At 48.8% G+C, this 21,185-nt stretch overlaps 1 protein-coding gene across 1 annotated transcript; it reads left to right on the plus strand.

Moving 5' to 3' along the window:
- Nucleotides 1–5,113: 5,113 nt before the first annotated feature.
- Nucleotides 5,114–20,610, plus strand: LOC122494012 (cytochrome P450 2B11-like). The gene is made up of 9 exons (XM_043598848.1): nucleotides 5,114–5,361; nucleotides 8,684–8,846; nucleotides 8,993–9,142; nucleotides 10,781–10,941; nucleotides 12,714–12,890; nucleotides 13,185–13,326; nucleotides 14,918–15,105; nucleotides 15,304–15,445; nucleotides 19,353–20,610. The coding sequence occupies exons 1-9, from the start codon at nucleotides 5,191–5,193 to the stop codon at nucleotides 19,541–19,543; spliced, it is 1,485 nt and encodes a 494-aa protein (XP_043454783.1). The 5' UTR covers nucleotides 5,114–5,190; the 3' UTR covers nucleotides 19,544–20,610.
- Nucleotides 20,611–21,185: the final 575 nt, after the last annotated feature.

Genomic DNA, 21,185 nt, shown 5'->3' on the forward strand with positions numbered 1-21,185 from the left:
TCCCTTTTCCCCAGAATTTACAGTTCTCTTCTGTCTCTTGTCCTCTCTGACTCTCTTTCTCTCTGCTTCTCACTGTCTGCTATCTCTCTCCATGTCTCTGTGTCTCTGTATCTCTCTCAGAAAGGCAGCAGAGGGAAGTGGTTGAATAGCAGGTTCTGCAACGAGACCAGATTTGACACCGGATTCTACTTCTAGACTGCTATGTGAGCTTGGGCAAGGTCTTAAGCTCTCTGGGTTTCACTCTCCCCGTCTACGGGGATGACAACAATACCTGCCTCAGAGGGTGAGGATTAAGTACCTTACTCTGTGCAAAGCACTTCACAGCTCCCTATCAGTGACTCCTGGGGCTGAAATGAGGCCCCAGGCTCAGTGCTAGATCACACAGGACAGCAGGAAACAAGACCTCGCTGGGGCCAGGGAAGTCCACAGTGGCACCTCTCCAAGGTCAGGAAAGTACAGGTTCCACCCCTGATTTCACAGTATCAGGATTATCAGTGCCCTCCTCCTGGGTTAGAGGTGTATGGGGAGAAACTGGGCCTGGCAGTTTTGACTTTGAGACTCAGATAAAGCATAACCTTGCCTCCCCCTCATGCATGTGGGGTGACTCAGCCACCTCACCTCCTAGATCAGGATTTTTGTTGCTGGCAGGTGGCTTGTTTAGCTTTGTAAACAAACTGCTGGTTCCCCATTTTAAAGGAAAGAGAAAACGGGCGCCTGGATGGTTCAGTTGGTTAAGTGTCCTACTTTGGCTCAGGCCATGATCTCATGGTTTGTGGGTTTGAGCCCCGTGTTGGGCTCTGTGCTGACAGCTCAGAGCCTGGAGGCTGCTTCAGATTCTGTGTGTCTCTCTACCCCTCCCCCCACTCTCTCTTTTGCAAAAATAGACAAACATTAAAAAAAATTTAAAAGAGAGGGAAAGAAAGGGGCTGATAGCCAGGCAGAGACACAGAGGGAGGTGAGGATGGAAAAAAATTTGAAAAAATAATGGCTGAAAAAGTTCCAAATATGGCAAAAATGATAAAAAACATAGGTCTAAGAATCTTAACTAAACTCAAGCACACACTCACACACACACACACACACACACACACACACACTAAAAAAAAAAAAAAAAACTACACCAAGACATGTCATAATCAAATTTCTCAGGCCTAGTTTTTTTTAACTTTAAAGATTTATTTATCTTTGAGAGACAGAGAGAGACAGAGCAGGGGAGGGACAGAGAGAGAGGGAGACACAAAATCTGAAGCAGGCTCCAGGCTCTGAGCTGTTAGCACAGAGCCTGATGTGGGGCTGGAACTCACAAACTGTGAGATCATGACCTGAGCCGAATTCAGATGGTCAGACTGAGCCCCTCAGGGGCCCTAGAACTAGTGTTAAAAAGAAAATCTTGGGGGTTCTGGGTGGCTCAATCAGTTAAACGTCTGACCCTTGATCTCAGGGTCATAAGTTCAAGCCCCTGCATAAGGCTCCATGCTGGGCATGGAGTCTTCTTAAAAAAAAAAAAAAAGAAAAAAAAGAAGAAAAGAAAAAAGGAAAATCTTAAAGCAGACATAGAAGGACACATGATGTAGACAGCAATAAAGCGGGCATCAGATTTCTCATCGGACACAGTACAGCTAAAAAACCAGTGGAGACACATCTTAAGATACCGACATGACAAATCTCTAAATCTAGAATTCTACATGTAGCTAAAAATCTTCTATAAACAAAGACAAGATACAGATGTTTTCAGATACACCGACGTTAAGGAATTCCTCACCAGCAGGCCTGTACCCCAAGAAATGTGAAAGGGTGTCTCCCAGGCATAAGGAAAATGATGTCAAATGGAAATAGGGATCTACACCAAAGAATGAAGAACCTGGGAACAGTAATTGCATGGGCAATATGTAAGATGTCCACCCCCCCCAATTATTTAAATTGCTTAAAAAGATAATTGAATGTTTACATTAAGGAATCTGCTCCTGAAATCATTGTTGCACTATATGCTAACTAATTTGGATGTAAATTAAAAAAAATAAAATTAAAAAATTCTGGAAAAAAATTCAGCAGAGACAGCAGCCTAAGCCCTAGTCATTTCCATCTTACGTATATAATACTATATATTACCTTATGTAAGCTTATTCAATATATATGCATTTATCAGTGAGTAGTTTTCAGAAGTCACACTTCCACAAGTCTGCGATTTGAAGTTCACATCATTCTAAACAGCTTTTCTGAACTTCTTATAAAACAGATAAATAAAAACTGCCAAATATTTTAAAAACTCAAAAAAAGAGATAATTGAATGTTTAAATGAGATAGTTACAATGTAGTGTGTGGCTTACAGCATATGTAAAAATAATCCCTGTGAAAACAGCAGCCCAGAGCTCCAGAATATTCTATGGGCAGGTTCTTATACGATATGTGAAGTGACATAATACCACCTGTAGGGCTCTGCACGGTGTCAGCATGGAACCTGCTTGCCATTCTGTGTCTCCCTCTCTCTCTCTCTGCCCCTATCCCACTCATGCTTTCTCTCTCTCAAATAAATAAACTTAAAAAAATTTTTTTTTAATAAAAATTTTTAAAAATGGGGAAGGGAGGCATTACAGAAAATCATGAGGAAACTTTCGGGGTGATGGTATGTTCATCATCTTGTTTGTGCAGTTTATTGTAGTCAGTTGTACCTCAGTAAGGCTGTTAAAAAATACAAACACTTTTCATATGTAAAAACCAATTCTTGGGGCACCTGGGTGGCTCAGTCGGTTGAGAGTCAGACTCTTGATTTCAGCTCAGTTCATGATCTCATGGGTTTGAGCCCTGAATTGGGCTCTGCGCTGACAGTGCAGACCCTGCATAGGATTCTACACCCTCCCTTCTCTCTCTCTCTCCCCCTTGCTGCCCCTCCCCCACGCATGCTCTTCCTCTCTCACAATAGATAAACATTAAACAAAGAAGGGGTGGCTGGGTGGCTCAGTCTGTTGAGCATCTGACTTGGGCTCAAGTCAAGGTCTTGCAGTTCATGAGTTTGAGCCCCGCGTTGGGCTCTGTGTTAACAAACAGCTCAAGCCGGAAGCCTGCCTCAGATTCTGTATCTCTCTCTCTCTCCCTCCCCTCCTCATACTCTGCCTCTCTCTCTCAAAACTAAATAAATGTTAAAACATATTCTTCTAAACAAACAAAACCCACAACTCTTCCACAGCTGGCGGCCCCACTTGTGCCCCCTGCAGACTCTGTCCCCATGTTTCTGTATCTCTGCCTCTCTCTTGCTCTTCTGTTCTCTTGCTGTTTCTTTTGTCCCTTCCCTTCCTCTGCCTCCATCCCTACACTATATTCCTTGTCTATTTCTTGGCTTCTCCCTGTCCTGCCTCTGACTCTCAGCATATCTTTTTTTGTAATCTGGTGTGTATTTCGCACTTACACAACACCTTGATTGGGACCTTGACTTTTCTTCAGAAATACTTAATCTCTGTTTAGATTTCATGAAATTTGTAACTGAAAAACTAGGTTCACATACCCAAGTTGCTCCAAATGTACTTGTAAGTTTTCTAACCACTGAAGTGAGTATCAATTTCTAACTAAATTAAATTAAGTTTCACATTTTCTGCTAGCCATGTTTCGAGTGCTTAATAGTTGCATGTGGCAAGTGGCTACCATATTGAATGATGCAGCTCTAACCTGCCGTTGTGTGTCTTGGTAAAACTGTCCACCTCTCTCTGCCTCACTCTCCCCATTTATAAAGTGGGGGTGACAACCGTACCTACCTTAAAGGGTGAGGACTGAGTGAGTTACTCTGTGTAAAGCACTTTATGGCTCTCCTTCAGTGACACCCGGGGCTCGAATGGGGCCATGGCTCAGTGCCAGATACACAGCACAGCAGGGGCCAGGACCTGGGTCAGGAAAGTCCATGGTGGCACCTCTCCCAGATCAGTGAAGTTAAGGCTCCACCCCTGAATTCAAGATATCGGGACTATCAGTCCTTTTCTCCTGGATCGGGAGGGTATGATTCAACCTCTGGGGTCATAGTCCTGCGACCTGCAAAGGGTTGGCCAACGTTGTAAGAGAGATGATGTTGCCTCATATTCCCCCACTCCCATTTGAGGGAGAGAGACAGAGTGAGGTGGAAACCCAGGCCCTGGGCACGACGGGTGCATGTGGCCACATTCATTCACGTCCTGGACAAATTTGGACTGAGCCTGCTGGAGGCCGGGCCTGATGATGGAGACACACATGAGCGCAAGGGACATCAATCAAATTGCACCCAGTTCCTGCATTCCTGGAGCTCAGAATCTAAAGGCAGAAACAGAAACACCAAGACAGAGATAGCAAAGGATAGAGAGATAGTCACACAAGACTGAGAGGGTCAGAGAAACGTCCTGCAATGTGAAGGCAGAGCCAGAGGTGGGGACAGAAGTGCCAGGCACTGCTCAGAGCAATCAGAGAGCCGGGGATGGGGAGGGAACTGAACGCCACACCCGCCAGGCCTCCGTCTCTGTCTCTCTTTCTCTCTGAGTCTCCCCATTTCTGTGCCTCTCCTTCCTCCTGTCCTCCCATCCTCTCATCAGTGGCTGTCACCAGGGGAAGGGGGTGGAATAGGGGGTTGGAGGTAGACACCAGCCACCTAAAGGTCCCACAGAGACAGGGATTGGGAGACGCACAAACATGCAGGCACACCCAGACTCACGCACGGGCGGGGGGGGGGGGGGGGCTTGCAGCCAGATGCACACACATGTAAGCCCTGACACAGGCAAAAACATATACGCAACCTCATGCAGATGCATACACAGAAACACACCAGCACGTTCACGTGAATACAACAGCGCTCTGCATATAAAGTCATACCAGCACAGGCACAGACGCAAGGAGGCGTGGGACTTATGCAAGCCCAAGCACTTCAAGGCGAATGCGCATGCTCACCCATAGCCGCAAAACAAACACAGCATGTGAGCACCAGGAACATGCACTCTCCAGGGCTTTGGAATCGCTACCGCCTGGTCTCTGCCAACATGTACAGGGCTGTGTGAGCCGGAAGAATGGGACTTCCCGACTTGAAAAACACACCACCCTTTTAAGTTCACACTCCTGCACGTGATGAGAGGGGAGGCGGGGAGTGAAGGCAGTTACATAACTGGGTGGGGCAGCCTGCTCAGAATAAAAGGCCCAGCTCAATCAAGGCTGAAGTTGGGACAAAGACAGTTGGGCCCGGCCATGGAGCTCAGTGTCGTTCTCCTCCTTGCTGTCCTCACGGGACTCCTGCTTCTGCTGGCCAGGGACCACCCGAAGGCCCATGGCCGCCTCCCGCCAGGCCCCCGTCCTCTGGCCTTCTTGGGGAATATTCTGCAGATGGACAGAAGAGGCTTACTCAAATCCTTCCTGAGGGTGAGATGCCGATGCATGGGCTCTGAGGGTGTCTCCCTGCCCCTGGACCTGGGGATCACTCCCCAGAAGGAGTGAAGGCATCCTTTCAGGCTCCGGGTGGGGTGTATGAAGGTGGCGAGGAAGGTGCATGGAGGTGAAGCATGGTAGCTGGTGGTCAGACAGTCAGAGGCGTCCCTGCTCAGTTGAAGTGTGTGGGCACTGGCCCCGGAGTGGGTGGGTGGGTGGGCACGTGGAGGCGTCTGGGCGCAAGCCATGGGTATAGAATTTCATACTCTTCTGCCTCTGCCTGTGGAGTCTCTGGGCGCCTGCCCGGCCCTGGAAGAGAGAGAAGGCGCAGAGTCACCAATCATAAGTTTCTCCTCTGGCAAGAAAAGAGAGCGGAGATTGGCCCAGGTGGATGCCAGGAGGAGAAGGAAGACGGGAGGAGGCACAAGGTTCTTACCAGTAACGGCCACAAACAAATGTGCAGTAATGGCTGACACTGGAGTGTTTACCAGGCTCTGTATCACCGCTTTCCACGCCTGATTTTACATGTGATTATCAATTTATTTATGAATAATGTAATCTACACCGGTGCACCCTCTGGGCAACAGGAGAACTGGGTCACCGACATAACTGCCAGCTTACATACCCCAAGGCCACCACACTCCTGAATCTTGGGTTTGTCATCCCTTTGCTTTTAAGAGAGAGAATTTTCCCACAAGTGGAGGGATGGGTATGCACAGGCCCCGAGTACTTTTTACTTCAGTGCCTCCTAAGGGCACCACGCTTTTCTGTAAACTCCTGGGCTTGATTTCTGTGCTCAGATTTACATGGCTAGGATTTATCTGTATCGCCGTGGGAATTCATCAGGTCTGGCTTACCACACGCCTGCGGGCGAGGTGAGGTGCTATCCTTATCTCACAGGTACGGACCGTGAGGCTCAGCCTGGGGAAGACACTTGTCCTCAGTCACACAGCTGGGACTTCATGGAGGGAAAGCTGGGGTCTGGCACAGAGGTGTCCTCATCTCCAATGTCCTCCTGGGCCAACGCTACCTAATGATTTGGGGATCACAAATCCTTTGAGAATTTGGTTAAGCTGTGGGCTCTCTCCCCTCCAAATGTCCACAAAGATTTTTAATAAAATTTTGAGAGTTCCAGACCCCCTCAAGTTCTTCCATGGAACTTCCAGGATTCTTTAGGGGTCCATGATCCTCCATTATTATTGCATCTTTGGAGACAGGAAGGGAGAAAATGGACTAAGGGGTGTCACGATGGGACAGGTCGGAGAGGGTGGCCCCGCTCCTCCTCCATTCCCTAGTATGCTCCCAGATCTTTCTAGAGTCAGACAGATGTGGATTTTGTGTTTCAGAGTCAACTCTTACTCATTGAGTCTCAGTTTCCTCCTCTGTTAAAATGAGATGGGGGTATGAATGTGTGTCTTATAACATTAATGAGGACTGAGTGGCATACTGCATAGAGCCTGGTGTATAGTACGTGCTCATTAAATGGCAGCTGTTTTGATCCATTCATTCAACAGTCATTTACAGGGCACCTTCTGTGTCCTGGGAACATTCTAGGCATTGATGATGTGGCTTTGGACAAGGCATACAAGTTAAGCAAATAAGGAAATACTAGGTAGACAAGAGCTATGATTAAAAGAAAGCCAGGTGCTATTTTAGAAAGTGGTGGAGCTACTTAGATTGAATAGTGGGGGAGAGGCTCAGTCTCGCTGTGTCTGTGAGCAGACACCCTGCAAGATGTAGGAGCAAAGCACTGTAGAGAGGCAGGTGTCAGTGCAAGAACACTGAAGCGAGAGCAAGCTCGGCATGTTTGGGGGACAACATGGAGGCTGGATCTGAGGGAGGGAAGGGGCGAGGGGGAGGACAAGCAGAGGGGTGACGCAGCCACCTCATGCAGGGTGATGTGGATCAAGGTGGAGACCTCAGATCTTACCCTCAGTGCAGTGGGGGGCATTGGAGGGTTTGGAGCCGGTTAGGGGTATTAATTAATTTACATTTTCATAGGGAATACTCTGGCTTCAGACTGGGGTGAGGTGGGTGGCCAACTGATCGTAAGGGGATGGGAATGGCAGTAGGGAGACCAGTAAGGAGGCTCTGCAGAGATCAGTGGGAGAGATTTTGCAGTAAACGTAACCTTTTCATGATTTTAAGTCAATTTTTAGTGAGGCTTAACATGACCCCTAAAAGTGCACAAGTCGTAAACGTTCAGCTCAATGAATTCTCTCAAGCGGACATACTCATGTAGTTGACATATAGGTAACTAACGACACCCTGTCCCCAGAAGCCACCCTCCAGTCCCCTTCCAGTTACCACCCTCTCACTATCTTGACTTCATAGAAATAGAGTTAGGACATATGGACACTTTTGTGTCTGGTTGATTTGGCTCAACACTACGCCTGTGAGTGTCATTCAAGTCTTGGCTGTAGCGTGGGTTCTTTTTCATTGCTGCATAATTATTCCATGGCATGACTATATCGCCATATATTTATTCTCTATCAGTGTTGCTGAGAATTTTATTTGAAAAACTTCAATGGGCGCCTGGGTGGCTCAGTCTGTTAGGCTTCCGACTTTGCCTCAGGTCATGATCTCGTGGTTTTTGAATTCAAGCCCTGCATCGGGCTCTGTGCTGACCGCTCAGAGCTTGGAGCCTGCTTTGGATTCTGTGGCTCCTTCTCTCTCTGCTCCTCCCCTCTTCACACTCTGTCTCTCTCTCAAAAATACGTAAACGAAAGTTTTTTAAAAATCTTCAGCGAATCAGGTTGTTGGTATTTTGGTGAACCCACGTACACATTTTGGTTGGGCGTGCATCTGGGAGTGAAGTTAATGAGTCATTGAATATGCATGTGTTTAGCTTCAGTAAATACCACGGAACAGTTTTGCAAATGCCTGTGTTGATGTTATGTCACGATCATCCCCGAAGCCATCATTTTCTCTTCATATCTGCCAAGCGGTTTAGGGTAGTTCTCTGGGGAAATTGTCAGGAGAAAGACAGCAGGTTGACGTTGGGTCACAGGAAGGATGACCCTTCAGTTTCAATGCTGGGGAGATCTGGTTCGACTCAAGGGTATAGGCAGAAGTAAGAGATATTTAACCATCTGTACTGCTTAGGGCACCAACCATGCAGACTCTGTCTGGGTCATGGGTTAATCCTTTAGTTGCCGGGTCCTGGGAGGGGAAGGCACCCTGGGGTGGAGGGTCTTGGGGTACTCAGTAGCTAATTGCCAATCTATACATGAGTGTTTTTATGGTTTAACAACTGGGATGGCCACATGGGTGCACATTGGCTAACAGTAACCTTGGGCGTGGATATGCTTCACAGCTCCGAGAGAAATACGGGGATGTCTTCACGGTGTACCTGGGGCCAAGGCCTGTGGTCATGCTGTGTGGGATAGAGGCCATACGGGAGGCCCTGGTGGACCAAGCTGAGGCCTTCTCTGGCCGGGGGAGAGTGTCTACTGTAGAGCAAATCTTTCAAGGCTATGGTAAGGACCTCAAAGGCACCTGGAGGGGAATGATGGAAGATGGAAATTGGGGAGGGTGAGTCTGGGAAGGGGGGATAAGAGGCGCAGAGGGGCCCGGAGTCCCCTTCCAACCCTCTTGGCAATCCATGCCTTCCCTCCACCCCCAGGTGTGATCTTTGCCAACGGGGAACGCTGGAAGCTCCTTCGGCGATTCTCTCTGGCCACCATGAAGAACTTCGGGATGGGGAAGCGGAGTATAGAGGAGCGGATTCAGGAGGAGTGTCAGTGTGTGGTAGAGGAACTGCGGAAAACCCAGGGTGAGTCCCCGGAGAATGGGTATGCAGGGTGCGTGGCAACAGAAAGACTGAGGTGTATCTGTGGGCAGAGAAAGAGAGGCAGAGATAGAGAACGACCCTGAGAGACCATCCAACAGAGGGACAGACAGAGATGGGTAGGAATGGAACACAGGGAGCCAGAAGAGATATGGGGTGTATAGTGTCGAGAGTAACTCAAGGACATAAACTTGGTTATGTATTAGCACGCATTTCCTTGGGTTCAGGGAAACCAACCCATGGTTGACTTGTATCTGCAAGGGCAAAAATAAGACTTACATAAAAGCAGGCAAAGAGAGAAAGGGGAAAACGATAGACACTTTGAAAATGACAAAGTGGGTTTTCATTCTTCTTGGTGAACTATTGACAAGCTGTCAGTGAGCAAGGAGGGCAGCTGGGGCGTCCTGCCCTCAGGCAGCTGGGATGGGCTATCAAAGAAGCACTTCTGAGGGGGGCCTGGGTGGCTCAGCTGGTGAAGCATCTGACTCTTGATTTCGGCTCAGGTCATGATCTTACGGTTTGTGAGTTCGAGCCCTGCGTCCGGCTCTGCACTGACAGCACAGATTCTCTCTCTTTCCCCCTCTCTCTTTGCCTCTCCCCCACTCATTCTCTCTCTTTCTCTCTCAAAATAAATAAATAGACTTAAAAAAGAGAGAGAAGCACTTCTACTTACTTTTGGATTCTCCATATAAGGGTGTTTATGAGACATAAAGATGACAGGGTCCTTCCATAAGAGATTTCAAGAGGTAAATGTACAGGCTGGGAGGGAGAGGCAGAGGCAGAGACATAGGGAGCAATAGAGGACTAGGGGCAGCAGACCATGAAGACAGACTCAGATGGAAAAAGAGCGACTCAGATGGAGAGAGATAGGGAAGGGAAAAGAGACACAGATAGAGAAATGGAGACAAAGAGAGACTGGAAGAGACCGGGAGAAGCAAAAAGAAACCAAGGCAGAGAGAAACCAAGGTAGAGAAAATGAGACTGACAGACAAGCTCAGGAAAGGGTGTGCAGGGGAGCAAGAGAAGACGGACAGGTGAGACCCGCAGAGAGAGGCTGATGCCATGACACTTCCGGGTGGGTGCACAGTCCCTGCTCCCCTCCCATCCAGGGAGGTCAGGATGTATACAGACATCAACCATCAAGTGCAGAACGATTCCCTGGAGACCAAAGAGCCCTGGAGGTGGAGAGAAGAGATGAAGGGAGGGGATGACAGACAAGGGACAGGGAGAGCAGAGCTTTTAAACTTGCACATGTGATTGACTGAACACCTGCCCTGCACCCATCTGCCCCTGGGACTTAACTACCTGCCCCCAGAGTCAGAGCTGAGGCCTGAGAGGGACCCACCACACAGCCTCCATAGCCCGACGACCCTGGAGACAATAACAGACCAGCACTTTCCCCCCAGGGTTGTGGTGGGAATTTAGTAAAATAATACATGAAGTGCTTAGAACAGGATCTGGCTGGCCCATCATTTGGGCTGGTGAACGTTAGCGGTTCCTGTTCCTGCTTCTTTGTCATCACTGAGCGAGGGAGGGCAGTCACATGGAATTGGGGCAGTGGTCAAGTGCTCCCAAGGCCTTTGTTTGAGTCCGTGTCCCATGACCTGTGCCTCCTCCTCCTAGGAGCCTTCCAGAACCCCACCTTCCTTTTCCACTCCATGACTGCCAACATCATCTGCTCCATTGTCTTTGGAACACGCTTTAGCTACAAAGATCCCAAGTTCCTGCGGTTGCTGGACTTGTTCTACCAGACCTTCACGCTCCTCAGCTCCTTCTCCAGCCAGGTCAGGGAGCTGGTGTGGGAGGCTGGTGTATGAGGTGGATGTCTAGGGCACAGGGAAAGGGGTGATCTGCTTTGGTGTCCCAGAAACGCAGCTTTGGGCTGGAAGGGGGGCACAGACAGCAGGGAGGGACAGGGACACTGAGCAGTAGAGGGCGGGAGGGACGGGAGACAGGGATGGGGAGCCTAGGATGAGGAGACAGAGATGGAAAGTCAGAGAGTCATCAAGAGAGACCAAGACATGAGGGTTTGGAAGAGGAGAGGGAAGGACAGGGCGAAAGTGACAAGGAAGAGCAGAGATCATAGACTCTGAGAGGCAGAGTGGCGGAGACAGAGGGAGAGAATAGGACTCAGACTGTCAGGCTCTCTATTCTTCTGTTCCTGATTCCTGCAAATCTTCACCTCTGTCTTTGGCAAATCTCCTCAGTTGAAGAAATTCAAGGATACGTGAAAATAAGGGACCACATTTCTTCATTTTCCCCATTTCCCCGCCCACTTTTGGTCTTTTTAAAACTATCTCCCAGATTATAAAGTAATATGCTCCTCTTTTAAAACAAAATAGTGTGGTTTCTGTTTCTCAATGAATCTGGAAATACCACGATTATACATTAAGTGTAAAAAATTAAACTGCAGAACAGTATGCCTCATTATGGTTCGTACCCAGGAGTGTATGTCAGATTTGTGTGTAGGACTGTTCCAAATGGTTAGTCACAAACTCCCATGACCTCCTGCTAGACAGTCTGATTGAAAAAGCTAGGATGGGGCCCAGAGTGAATATTTGCAACAGGTGCAGCAGGTGATTTCACTTTTCTCTTCCCACAGAGAACCACAGAGAGAGAAAAATCTAGAACGAGATTGACTAGAGAGTTATCAATGGTTATCGCTAAAAATTAAGAAAGATTGGGGTGCCTGGGTGGCTCCATTGGTTAAGTGTCCAACTTTGGCTCAGGTCATGATCTCGCAGTTCAAGTGTTCGAGCCCCGCATCGGGCTCTGTGCTGACAGCTCGGAGTCTGTGTGTCTCCCTCTCTCTGCTCCTCCCCTACTCATGCTGGCGGGCTCTCTCTCTCTGTGTCTCTCAGAAATAAAGAAACTTAAAAAATTTTTTTTAATTGACAAAGAATTTTACATTGCACTCTCCACCTTTTTTTTTTTTTTTTGCAATTATTTGCAACAGTTAGGTATTACATTAATCCTAGACAATCCAGTAGAAATATGTTCCAAAATAAATAGTCTTAAGCAGGCAGTAGGCTCATCTTGTGTATGCATCACGTTATCAATGTTTGGTGCAGCAAAGGAGATGTGAGGGGTGGAAAGAGTCAGAGAGGTCCGAGCCAAACAGATCCACTGGGCAAAGTAGGCAATAGAAGCACAGAGAGCCAACCACCTGGCTGACTCAGTGAGTAGACCAGGCGACTCCTGATCTCAGGGTCGTGAGTTCGAGCTCCACACTGGGTGTAGAGATGATTTAAAAGAAAAAAGTAGCTGCAGAGAGACAAGTGAGAAGAGACACACATGGGTAAGGAGAGGCGCCAAGGAGAGAGGTGTGGCAGCAACCAAAACAGGACGGGAGGATGAGGGAGGAAGAGACAGAAGGAGAAAAATGGGAGAACAACAGATCAAAGGAGACTTAGAATCAGTGAGTGAGAGGCAGAGACAGAAACAGAGAGGCAGAGCAAGATGAGATTCTGCCCTACCCTGGCCCCAGGAGGGCTCTCCTCCCTGTGACTCACTGACTCCACCCCAGGAGGACCTCACAGCCCCTTCTCTGCTGCAGGTGTTCGAGCTTTTCTACAACTTCTTGAAGTACTTTCCAGGTACACACAGGCAAATCTACAAAAACGCGCAGGAAATCATAGCCTTCATAGAGGACGCTGTGGAGAAGCACCGTGAAACCCTGGACCCCGGCACCCCCCGGGACTTCATCGATGCCTACCTGATCCGCATGGACAAAGTGGGGGTTGGGGGAGGGGAACAGGAGGGCGCAGGGAGGGAGGAAAAGATGGCAGCGAAGAGAAGAAGGGCGGGGAAAGGAGGAAGGGAGTGGGGAAGAGGGGAGGGAGATTGGGAAAGGGAGGAGAGACTCAGGAACCAACTGAGGGGAAGAGGAAAAAAGGGGAAAGTTGGGAGGAGAGAGGGAGAGAGAGACAGGTGGTGTGAGACCCGGCAGCAGGGGAGGGCGCCCCCAGGCAAGAGCGTGCAGCAAAGCCGCCGCTCCCCTGACACGCCCCCTACCGCTCGGATTCAGGAGAAGTCCGACCCCAACAGCGAATTCCACCATCGGAACCTCATCTGCACGGTGCTCTCCCTCTTCTTCGCCGGCACGGAGACCACCAGCAGCACGCTCCGCTATGCTTTCCAGCTCATGCTCAAGTATCCTCACGTCACAGGTGGGTGGGAGGGGACAACCGATCGAGGCAGGGGGCGGGGGCTTCTCACCCCTTTGGGAGCTGCAGAAGTGCAGCTGGGATCCTTCCTGAATGAGGGAGGAAGTGTTCACCTCCTATATATACCAGGAGCGCTGCAGGATTTGAATGAGCCCCTGACTAAGGCAGCCCCGCCGGTGGATATATGAACAATCCGTCGGTGTGTTCTCCCATCATGTAAAGACAGACTCCTCTCTCTGCCCACCCATCCATCCATTTGTCTATCCTTTTATTTGGTACCTGTATTGATTACCTTATACTCAGATTCTTTCACCTATGATTGATTCAAGGACCTAGGCTTCCATTATTTATTTGGATTAATTGATTCAATTGTTGATCTTTTGAAACAGGGATTAATGAATGAAGTACTTGTCATTGATTCATTGGCTCCTTTGTCCATGCATGCATCCATCTGCCCTATGAACTAGATTTCATTCCTTAATTCTTCCATCGGTTTTTCAATCCACCGTTCATCCATTTATTATGCATTTAATTCAGTTGATTCATCACTGATTATTTATCTGTCTTTCAGTCCCTCCATCTATTTGTTCCTTTCTTATACCTATTTTATTTTATCTATTTTTATACCTATTTCATCACTTTTTGATACCTGTTATTTCACTAATTTATTTATTTATTTATTGCTCTATAGATCTAGCCATCCATTCATTTATGCAATTGATTTACTGGTTAATCAGGTTCACTTATTTGTCTGTGGGCCATTTATTAATTAATGACCCAATAATTCATATATTGATTGATAAACAAATACATCCATCCATTCACTAACGTTCTTCCATTCATCACTCTTTCCATTCATAAGTCGACTGGCTTATGTATTCATTTATCCAGGTGTTTGTGGGTTAATCTATTGATCTATTTCATGGTTATATTCCTGAGTACCTAGCACAGTGTCTCATCTATAATACACACACAATAAATATTAGGTCATTTTCTACTCTTTTTGTTTTTAAAAAAATTTAATGTTTATTTATTTTTGAGAGAGGGAGAGAGGGGAGAGGGTGAATGGGGGAGGAGCTGAGACCGAGGGGACAGAAAATCCAAAGCAGGTTCTGTAATGACCGATGTGGGGCTCAAAGTCATGAACCTTGAGATCAGGACCTGAGGTGAGGTCAGACATTTAACCGCTTAATTGACTGAGCCACCCAGGCTCCTCTCCAGTCTTTAAGAGGGAGAATTTTGACAGGTTTATAGCCTTGAGTTCTTAATGTGAAATTCTGTACAAAATTGTGGTGTGTGCATGTGCGCACGCACGTGAGTGTGTGTGTGTGTGTTTGTGTGTGTGTGTTTACATGTGCCTGTGGGAAGAGGATTCATAACATTCAATATATTTCAAAGGGTGAGAATTCTTGCTTCCCCCCCCCCCCCCACACACCGCCTCGCCTCCCCCTCCTCCAGGCTGGTTGCTCTGAGGGGTGTCAATGACCTAATCCTTTATTACAGGTTTTTCCTGGCTCATTAGCCCACACAAAGCAGTGTCCCTGCTGAAATGTCTCTTTAAAATGAGGTTCCCTGGTCCCACTCTTCTGTGCAGAGAGAGTCCACAAGGAGATTGACCAGGTGATTGGCCCACACCGCTTTCCATCCCTTGATGATCGAGCCAAAATGCCATACACTGACGCAGTCATCCATGAGATTCAGAGATTCAGTGACCTCCTCCCCATTGGCATTCCCCACATGGTCACCAAAGACACTCACTTCAGAGGGTACTTCATGCCCAAGGTGAGGCCAGCTGGGCTCCCACATTTTTCCCATGTGGGCATCCTGGGTTCTCTTAATCTCTGCACTTGACCTGTTTTTGGTTTTATCACTAGGGCCCTCTTGGTTTTTTGTTTGTCTGTTTGTTTGGTTTTGTTTGTTTTTAAGGGTGGGCTGAGGAAAGGAATGGCAGTGTCTGTTGACCTTGTGACTCTCCCTCAGGGCACTGAAGTATATCCCCTCCTGCACTCTGCTCTCAATGACCCACATTACTTTGAAAAACCAGATGCCTTCAACCCTGACCACTTTCTGGATGCCAATGGGGCACTGAAGAAGACTGAAGCTTTTATCCCCTTCTCCATGGGTAAGCCAGGCCTCCACTCTCTTTCCCAGACACCAGAGTGAAAGGCCACTCTCTCTTTGAGACAGTCCAGGAGAGATCTTGGTTCATTGAGCAGCTACTATATGCCAGTTGCTTTACCTTTAACCCACTTCATCTTCCCTGCAGCCCTAGACAGGGCTTAAGAAGACCACATCCCAAAGCCACATCTCGGTAAGCTGGACCTTGGGAAAGTATTTTAACCTCTCTACGCCTTGGTATAGAGATACACGTTGGTATAAAATAGCTGATGAGCACTACTCTGAGCGTAGTGCTTTATTGGGGGCTGAAGATGATGCACTGGGCACGTCACATAGAGACACAGTCCCTGCCCTGGGAAATTTACAGCCCAGCAGGGGAGATAGGCATTTATCATTTGACCACAAAATAGTACCTAATTAAACTTAATTAATGCTTGCAATGTGCTTAGAACTGCTTGGCACAAAGTCGGTGCTCATGGATGGGATGATGATTATTATCATTAATCATAACTGTGATAAATGCTCTGAAAGGGACTTTGGGAACACAAAGAGGAAATACGGACTACTCTTGGTGGTTCGGTGAGGAAAAGCTTTCCTCGAAGCACTGGCTTCTAAGCTAAGACCTCAGGGGTGAGTATCAATCAGCCACTAGGAAGAGTGTTCCAGGCAGAGGGAACAGCAAGTCAAAGCCTGAAGGTGGAGACAGCATGGCGTATTTGAGAAATGAGACAAACCCAGGGAGCCTGGAGTGTGGATTCTAAAAGGGGAGAAGGGTGAAGATCTCAGCTGGAGGGCCTTGGAAGCTGGGGGGAGTTTGGGTTTATCTTGCTGGTACTGGGAGCCAGGAGTGGGTCTTGACATGCTCTGACCTGTCTCTTTCCCCGTTCTCCACTATGTGGCCCTGTCTTGAGAAAACCCCAATGCCCAGAATCCTCATCCTTTGGGAGAAAGGAGGACCCCCGAACCAAGGCCCTAGTCTTGAGTTCCATCAGTGACCCCAGTGACCCAGATCCCCTGGCTCTGCCCAGTGCTACGGCTTCCCTCATTTCATCTTAAGTGAGAGTTGGGGGACTTGTGGGATGGTGGGGTGGGGCCCATGATCCCATTCACTAGTCCTGCTCTAAGGTGAGAGAGAGAGGCAGAGATGTAGAGAGGGAAGGAGAGAGAGAGACAAAGAAAGAATGAGTGAGAAAAATGGAGAGAAGGACAAAGACAGACACAGAGAGAGATAATGACAGGGGACAAGTGACAGAGACTGAGTGCACAACGAGACAATACAGTGAGGAAGGGGAAACAAGAGAGAATAGGAGACAGAGAGAGAGGGGGAGGGAGAGAGTTTCAGATGGAATCAGATCCAAATGGACAGAGACAGGGAGCTTAAGATTGAAGAAAGTGGGCAAAAGAGGAAGGAGACAGAGGAGCAATGCCTGATGGGAGGTCAATCAGAGCAAAAGACTGATGCAAGATTGCCATGAGTGGAAAGAACGACAAACCAAGCCAAAAAGATGTTAGAGCCAACGGGATAGTGAAGGGTGTCCCAGTGGACAGTCCCAGGGATTGGGATTGGAAGAGAGGATGGGAGGGAGACAGTAGGAGTCAGGCTGTTCTGGAAAGAACTGGGTCACAGAACCAGTCACAGGAGAGCTAGTCTAGAGCCCTGCTCTGAGTATCTCTAAGTCCCTGTTACCTAACTTCTGATGTGCCAAAAAGATACAGACGTTTCCCCCAGAGCTGTCCACATAGGCATAATGTCTGACACCTTGACCGGTCTAGGAAATATCTGAATGGCCTTGCCATGGTGGCCAGCTTGCAGATCAAGAGCCATTGAGGTGGGGTGCCTGGGTGGCTCAATCGGTTAAATGTGGGGCTTTAGCTCAGGTCATGATCCACCCTTGGTGAGTTCGAGCCCTGTGTCAGGCTCTGTGCTCAGAGCCGAGAGCCTGCTTCAGATTCTGTCTCCCTCTCTCTCTGCCCCACCCCCCTGCTCCCACTCTGTGTGTTTGAGAGAGCTCTCTCAAAAATAAGTAAACATTAAAAAAGAAAGAGCCACTGAGGTAAAGGAGGCTTTCGGTGCCTCTTCCTGGGGTTCCTACTCCCTTTGTGTTATTTCTCTTCAAGCCCATGCTTCATAACCTACTGGAGGCTCTCACACCTCTGGGAATCCAAGGAAGCAGACCCACTCACAATTCTTTTTATTTATTTATTTATTTATTTTAATAGCACGTGAGCATGGGCTCCTGAGCAGGGTAGGGGCCGAGAGAGAGGGAGAGAGAAAATCCAAAGCAGGCTCCGTACTATTCCCGCAGAGATCAAGACCTGGGAGCCAAAATCAAGAGTCAGACACTCAACCAACTGAGCCACCCAGGTGCCCCGCCCCATTCACAATTTTAAGTGTGGTTTGGTTTTTCCCCCAAACTTTTGAAGCCCATGGCTCTCGGACTGAGATAAAATGACAACCCAGATACAGACAAACACACACAGTGCCAGATACACCCTCATGCTCCCAACCGCACACTCTCCCGCCATGTGCTCCCTGCCCCCCAATCCTCCTCACACTCTCCCCCCTCATATACTCCCCACACAACTCCCCTCCACACTCCCCTCCATACTCTCCCCACATGTTCCCCACACAACTCCCCTCTACATTCCCTCCACACACTCCTCCCACACCCCCCCCACACAGCTCCCACCCCTCCCTTTCCTCCTTACCCACTCCCCCCAACACACTCCCCACCCCAACCCCTCCCACACCCCCACACCCCCACACTTCCCACACAACTCCTCTTCACACTACCTCTCATACCCCCACACACAGTCTCCCCCCTATACTCCCCTCCCATTCCCCCCAACCCACTCGGGACCAACACACTCTCTGCCCCCACCCCTCCCCACACCCCTGCCCAGCTCTCACCCCACACACTCCCCACACAACTCCCCTCCACACTCCCCTCCATACTCTCCCCACATATTCCCCACACAACTCGCCTCTACATTCCCTCCACACACTCCTCCCACACACACCTCCTGCCCCTCCCTTTCCTCCTTACCCACTCCCCCCACACACTCTCCACCCCCACCCCTCCCCACACCCTCACCCCCCCACACTCCCCACACTCCCCGCACATACTCCCCACACACACCTGTTCCCAGCCCACCCCTACCTCCAAACACTCTCCACACATTCCCCTCCACATTCTCCCCACACATGCTCCACACACTCCCCCTGACTCCCCCTACACACACTCCACACTCCCTCCCACACCAACTGCCCAGCACATATACATTCCCTACCAGACACACACACCCCCCCTACCAGATACACACCCTACCACAAGCATACACTCCCCACCCCCACCCACTCCCACACACACTCCTCACTGCACACACCCAGAAACATACACAAACAATAACTACAACTATAGTCTCCTTAGTACAGGCCAGGTCCTAGTCTGAGAATTTTTACAAATGTTAATTTCTTTAACTTCATAATAGTCCTTTGAAATAAGTACCATCCTCCTCATATTAGAGATGAAGGACATTAAAAATGTTGTCAGAAATGTGCACACACCTGCACATGTGGAGGCAGACACACACACACACACACACACGCACACACACACATCTAACCTGAAGTGGGTGTTTATTCTCCAAGTGGCCACTGAAGCCTCTGGAAATCTCACAGAAGCTACAAACTCTCCTGGAAAAACGTGCAAGGCACCTCCACCCAAACGTTAGCCCTTGGTTTCAGAGGGCTCGGGATGCCCCTAAAACACCACCCTGGATTGCAGGTTGAAGGCCAGTCCCATACAAATCTGTTGTTGATGGACACAGATGTCTGGGCTTTGGGATGTGACCGGGCAAGGGATGTGCATCGGCTCTGTGCCCACATTGGTGACCTTCTGTGTTCACAGGGAAGCGCATTTGTCTTGGTGAAGGCATCGCCCACATGGAATTATTCCTCTTCTTCACCACCATCCTCCAGAACTTCTCTGTGGCCAGCCCTGTGGCCCCCGAGGACATCGACCTCACACCCCAGGAGAGTGGCATAGGAAGAGTGCCCCCAGTATACCAGATCAGCTTTCGGTCCCGCAGAGGGGACTGAGAGAAGGGCCTCAAAGCATCCCAGGATCAGGAAGTATTCCCACCTCTGCAGAAGCCAGTTCCTTGACTGGCCCTGGGTCTTCCTGCTGCTGAGAGACCCACCACAAGCCAGTGTCTCCCCCCTCCTCGGTTGCTGCCTCTGTGGGAGAGTCCTTTCTGCAGCCTCATCTCAGACCATCACTCTGCAGCTCTTGTATAGACTCATGGAAGTGTTTTCCTTTCCTTTGTTAACAGAGTTCCCAGTGTGGTGTATATATAGAAGCTGGGGGCTAAGACGGGAGACTTGACTCAGATGCTCTTTGCATTTGTGCCTCCCAGGCCACGGCTTCCCCCAGGGGCTTCTCCCTTCCTCAGAACAACCACAGTCTCCATTTAGCAACTGTTTGCGCTCCATGATCTGTGCGTACGTGACCTCCCTGGAATCCTCCTTCCAGTAGTCCCATGGGGCGGGTACAATGATCATGCCGATTTTACACATGAGTAAACAAAGGCTAGACAAAGGCATCAGTTATCTGAAGTCCTATCATATGGCTCGCAGTGGGGGAGCAAGATTCACACTCTGTCTCCCTGGCTCTCCACCTCAAATTCTTCACCTAGCCATACCCCCCTTCCAATATATTTTAAAATTACTGTGAAATTCATATAACATAAAACTGTTTTCACTTTTTAAAAATTTACTTAGAGAGAGAGAGAGGGAGAGAGAATGCAAGTGGGGGAGGAGCAGAGAGAAGGGGAGACAGAACCTGAAGGGGGCTGGAACTCACAGACGGTGAGGTCATGCATGGCCTGAGTGAAAGTCAGGCGCTTAACCAAGTGAGCCACCCAGGCACTCCAGAACTAAGTGTTTTAAAGTGCATGATTTGGTGGCATTGGCTCATTCACAATGTTGTGTAACCACCGCCACTATCTAGTTCCAAACATTTTCATCACCCAAGAAGAAAACTCCGTACCCACTAGCAGTCACTCCCCATTCCCCCTTCCCCTCAGCTCCTGACAACCACCAATCTGCTTTTGGTCTTTATGTATTTGCCTATTCCGTGTGATTCATGCAAATGGAATCATACAATACGTGCTCTTTTGTGTCCGGCTTCTTTCACTTGGCATAATATTTTGGGGTTCATCCACATTGTAGACCATTGCTTGTACGCTGCCATCCCCATTCTTACTGAATTTCCCTACTTCCGTCCCTCTATGCAAGGGCCTCCTCGGCCCCTTCAGCTGCATGATTCTCCCCTGGTGCCTTGGGTTCCTTGGTATTCCCCTTCAAATCCCCTGAGACTGAAACAAACATTCAAATCCTGACATCCCCTGGGAAGATGGTGATCCATGCCATCTTACGTGAGACCCACTTATTGTCAGGTCACTAGGGATCCTTCTAGAAGATGAGAACTTCTTCACCTCAAAACCAGGCCCAAGAAGGCAAATATTTGCTAAGGAATGAATGAATGAATGAATGAATGAATGGTTAAATCAGGCAGCCTCAAACCCACCCAACATGGAGCTAGGCTTCCCCCATCAGACCTTATCTTTTTCTTCATTTCTCATTCTCTTCTGAGGCCCGTAGCAAATACTTCTTTCCAGCGATCTCAGGATGCCTCAGTCCGGTCTTCTAGCGATTTCCAATCCTTCAAGATGCAATGCCA

Source organism: Prionailurus bengalensis, chromosome E2 (assembly GCF_016509475.1).
Source record: "Prionailurus bengalensis isolate Pbe53 chromosome E2, Fcat_Pben_1.1_paternal_pri, whole genome shotgun sequence".
Lineage (NCBI taxonomy): Eukaryota > Metazoa > Chordata > Mammalia > Carnivora > Felidae > Prionailurus > Prionailurus bengalensis.

What these genes read in the sequence shown, in the direction of transcription:
- LOC122494012 (XM_043598848.1), top strand. Translation starts at nt 5,191, where the DNA reads ATGGAGCTCAGTGTCGTTCTCCTCCTTGCTGTCCTCACGGGACTCCTG. An exon ending in GCAAATCTTTCAAGGCTATG is followed by an intron (nt 8,847 to 8,992) that starts GTAAGGACCTCA and finishes CTCCACCCCCAG; the next exon opens with GTGTGATCTTTGCCAACGGG. An exon ending in CAAGTATCCTCACGTCACAG is followed by an intron (nt 13,327 to 14,917) that starts GTGGGTGGGAGG and finishes TCTTCTGTGCAG; the next exon opens with AGAGAGTCCACAAGGAGATT.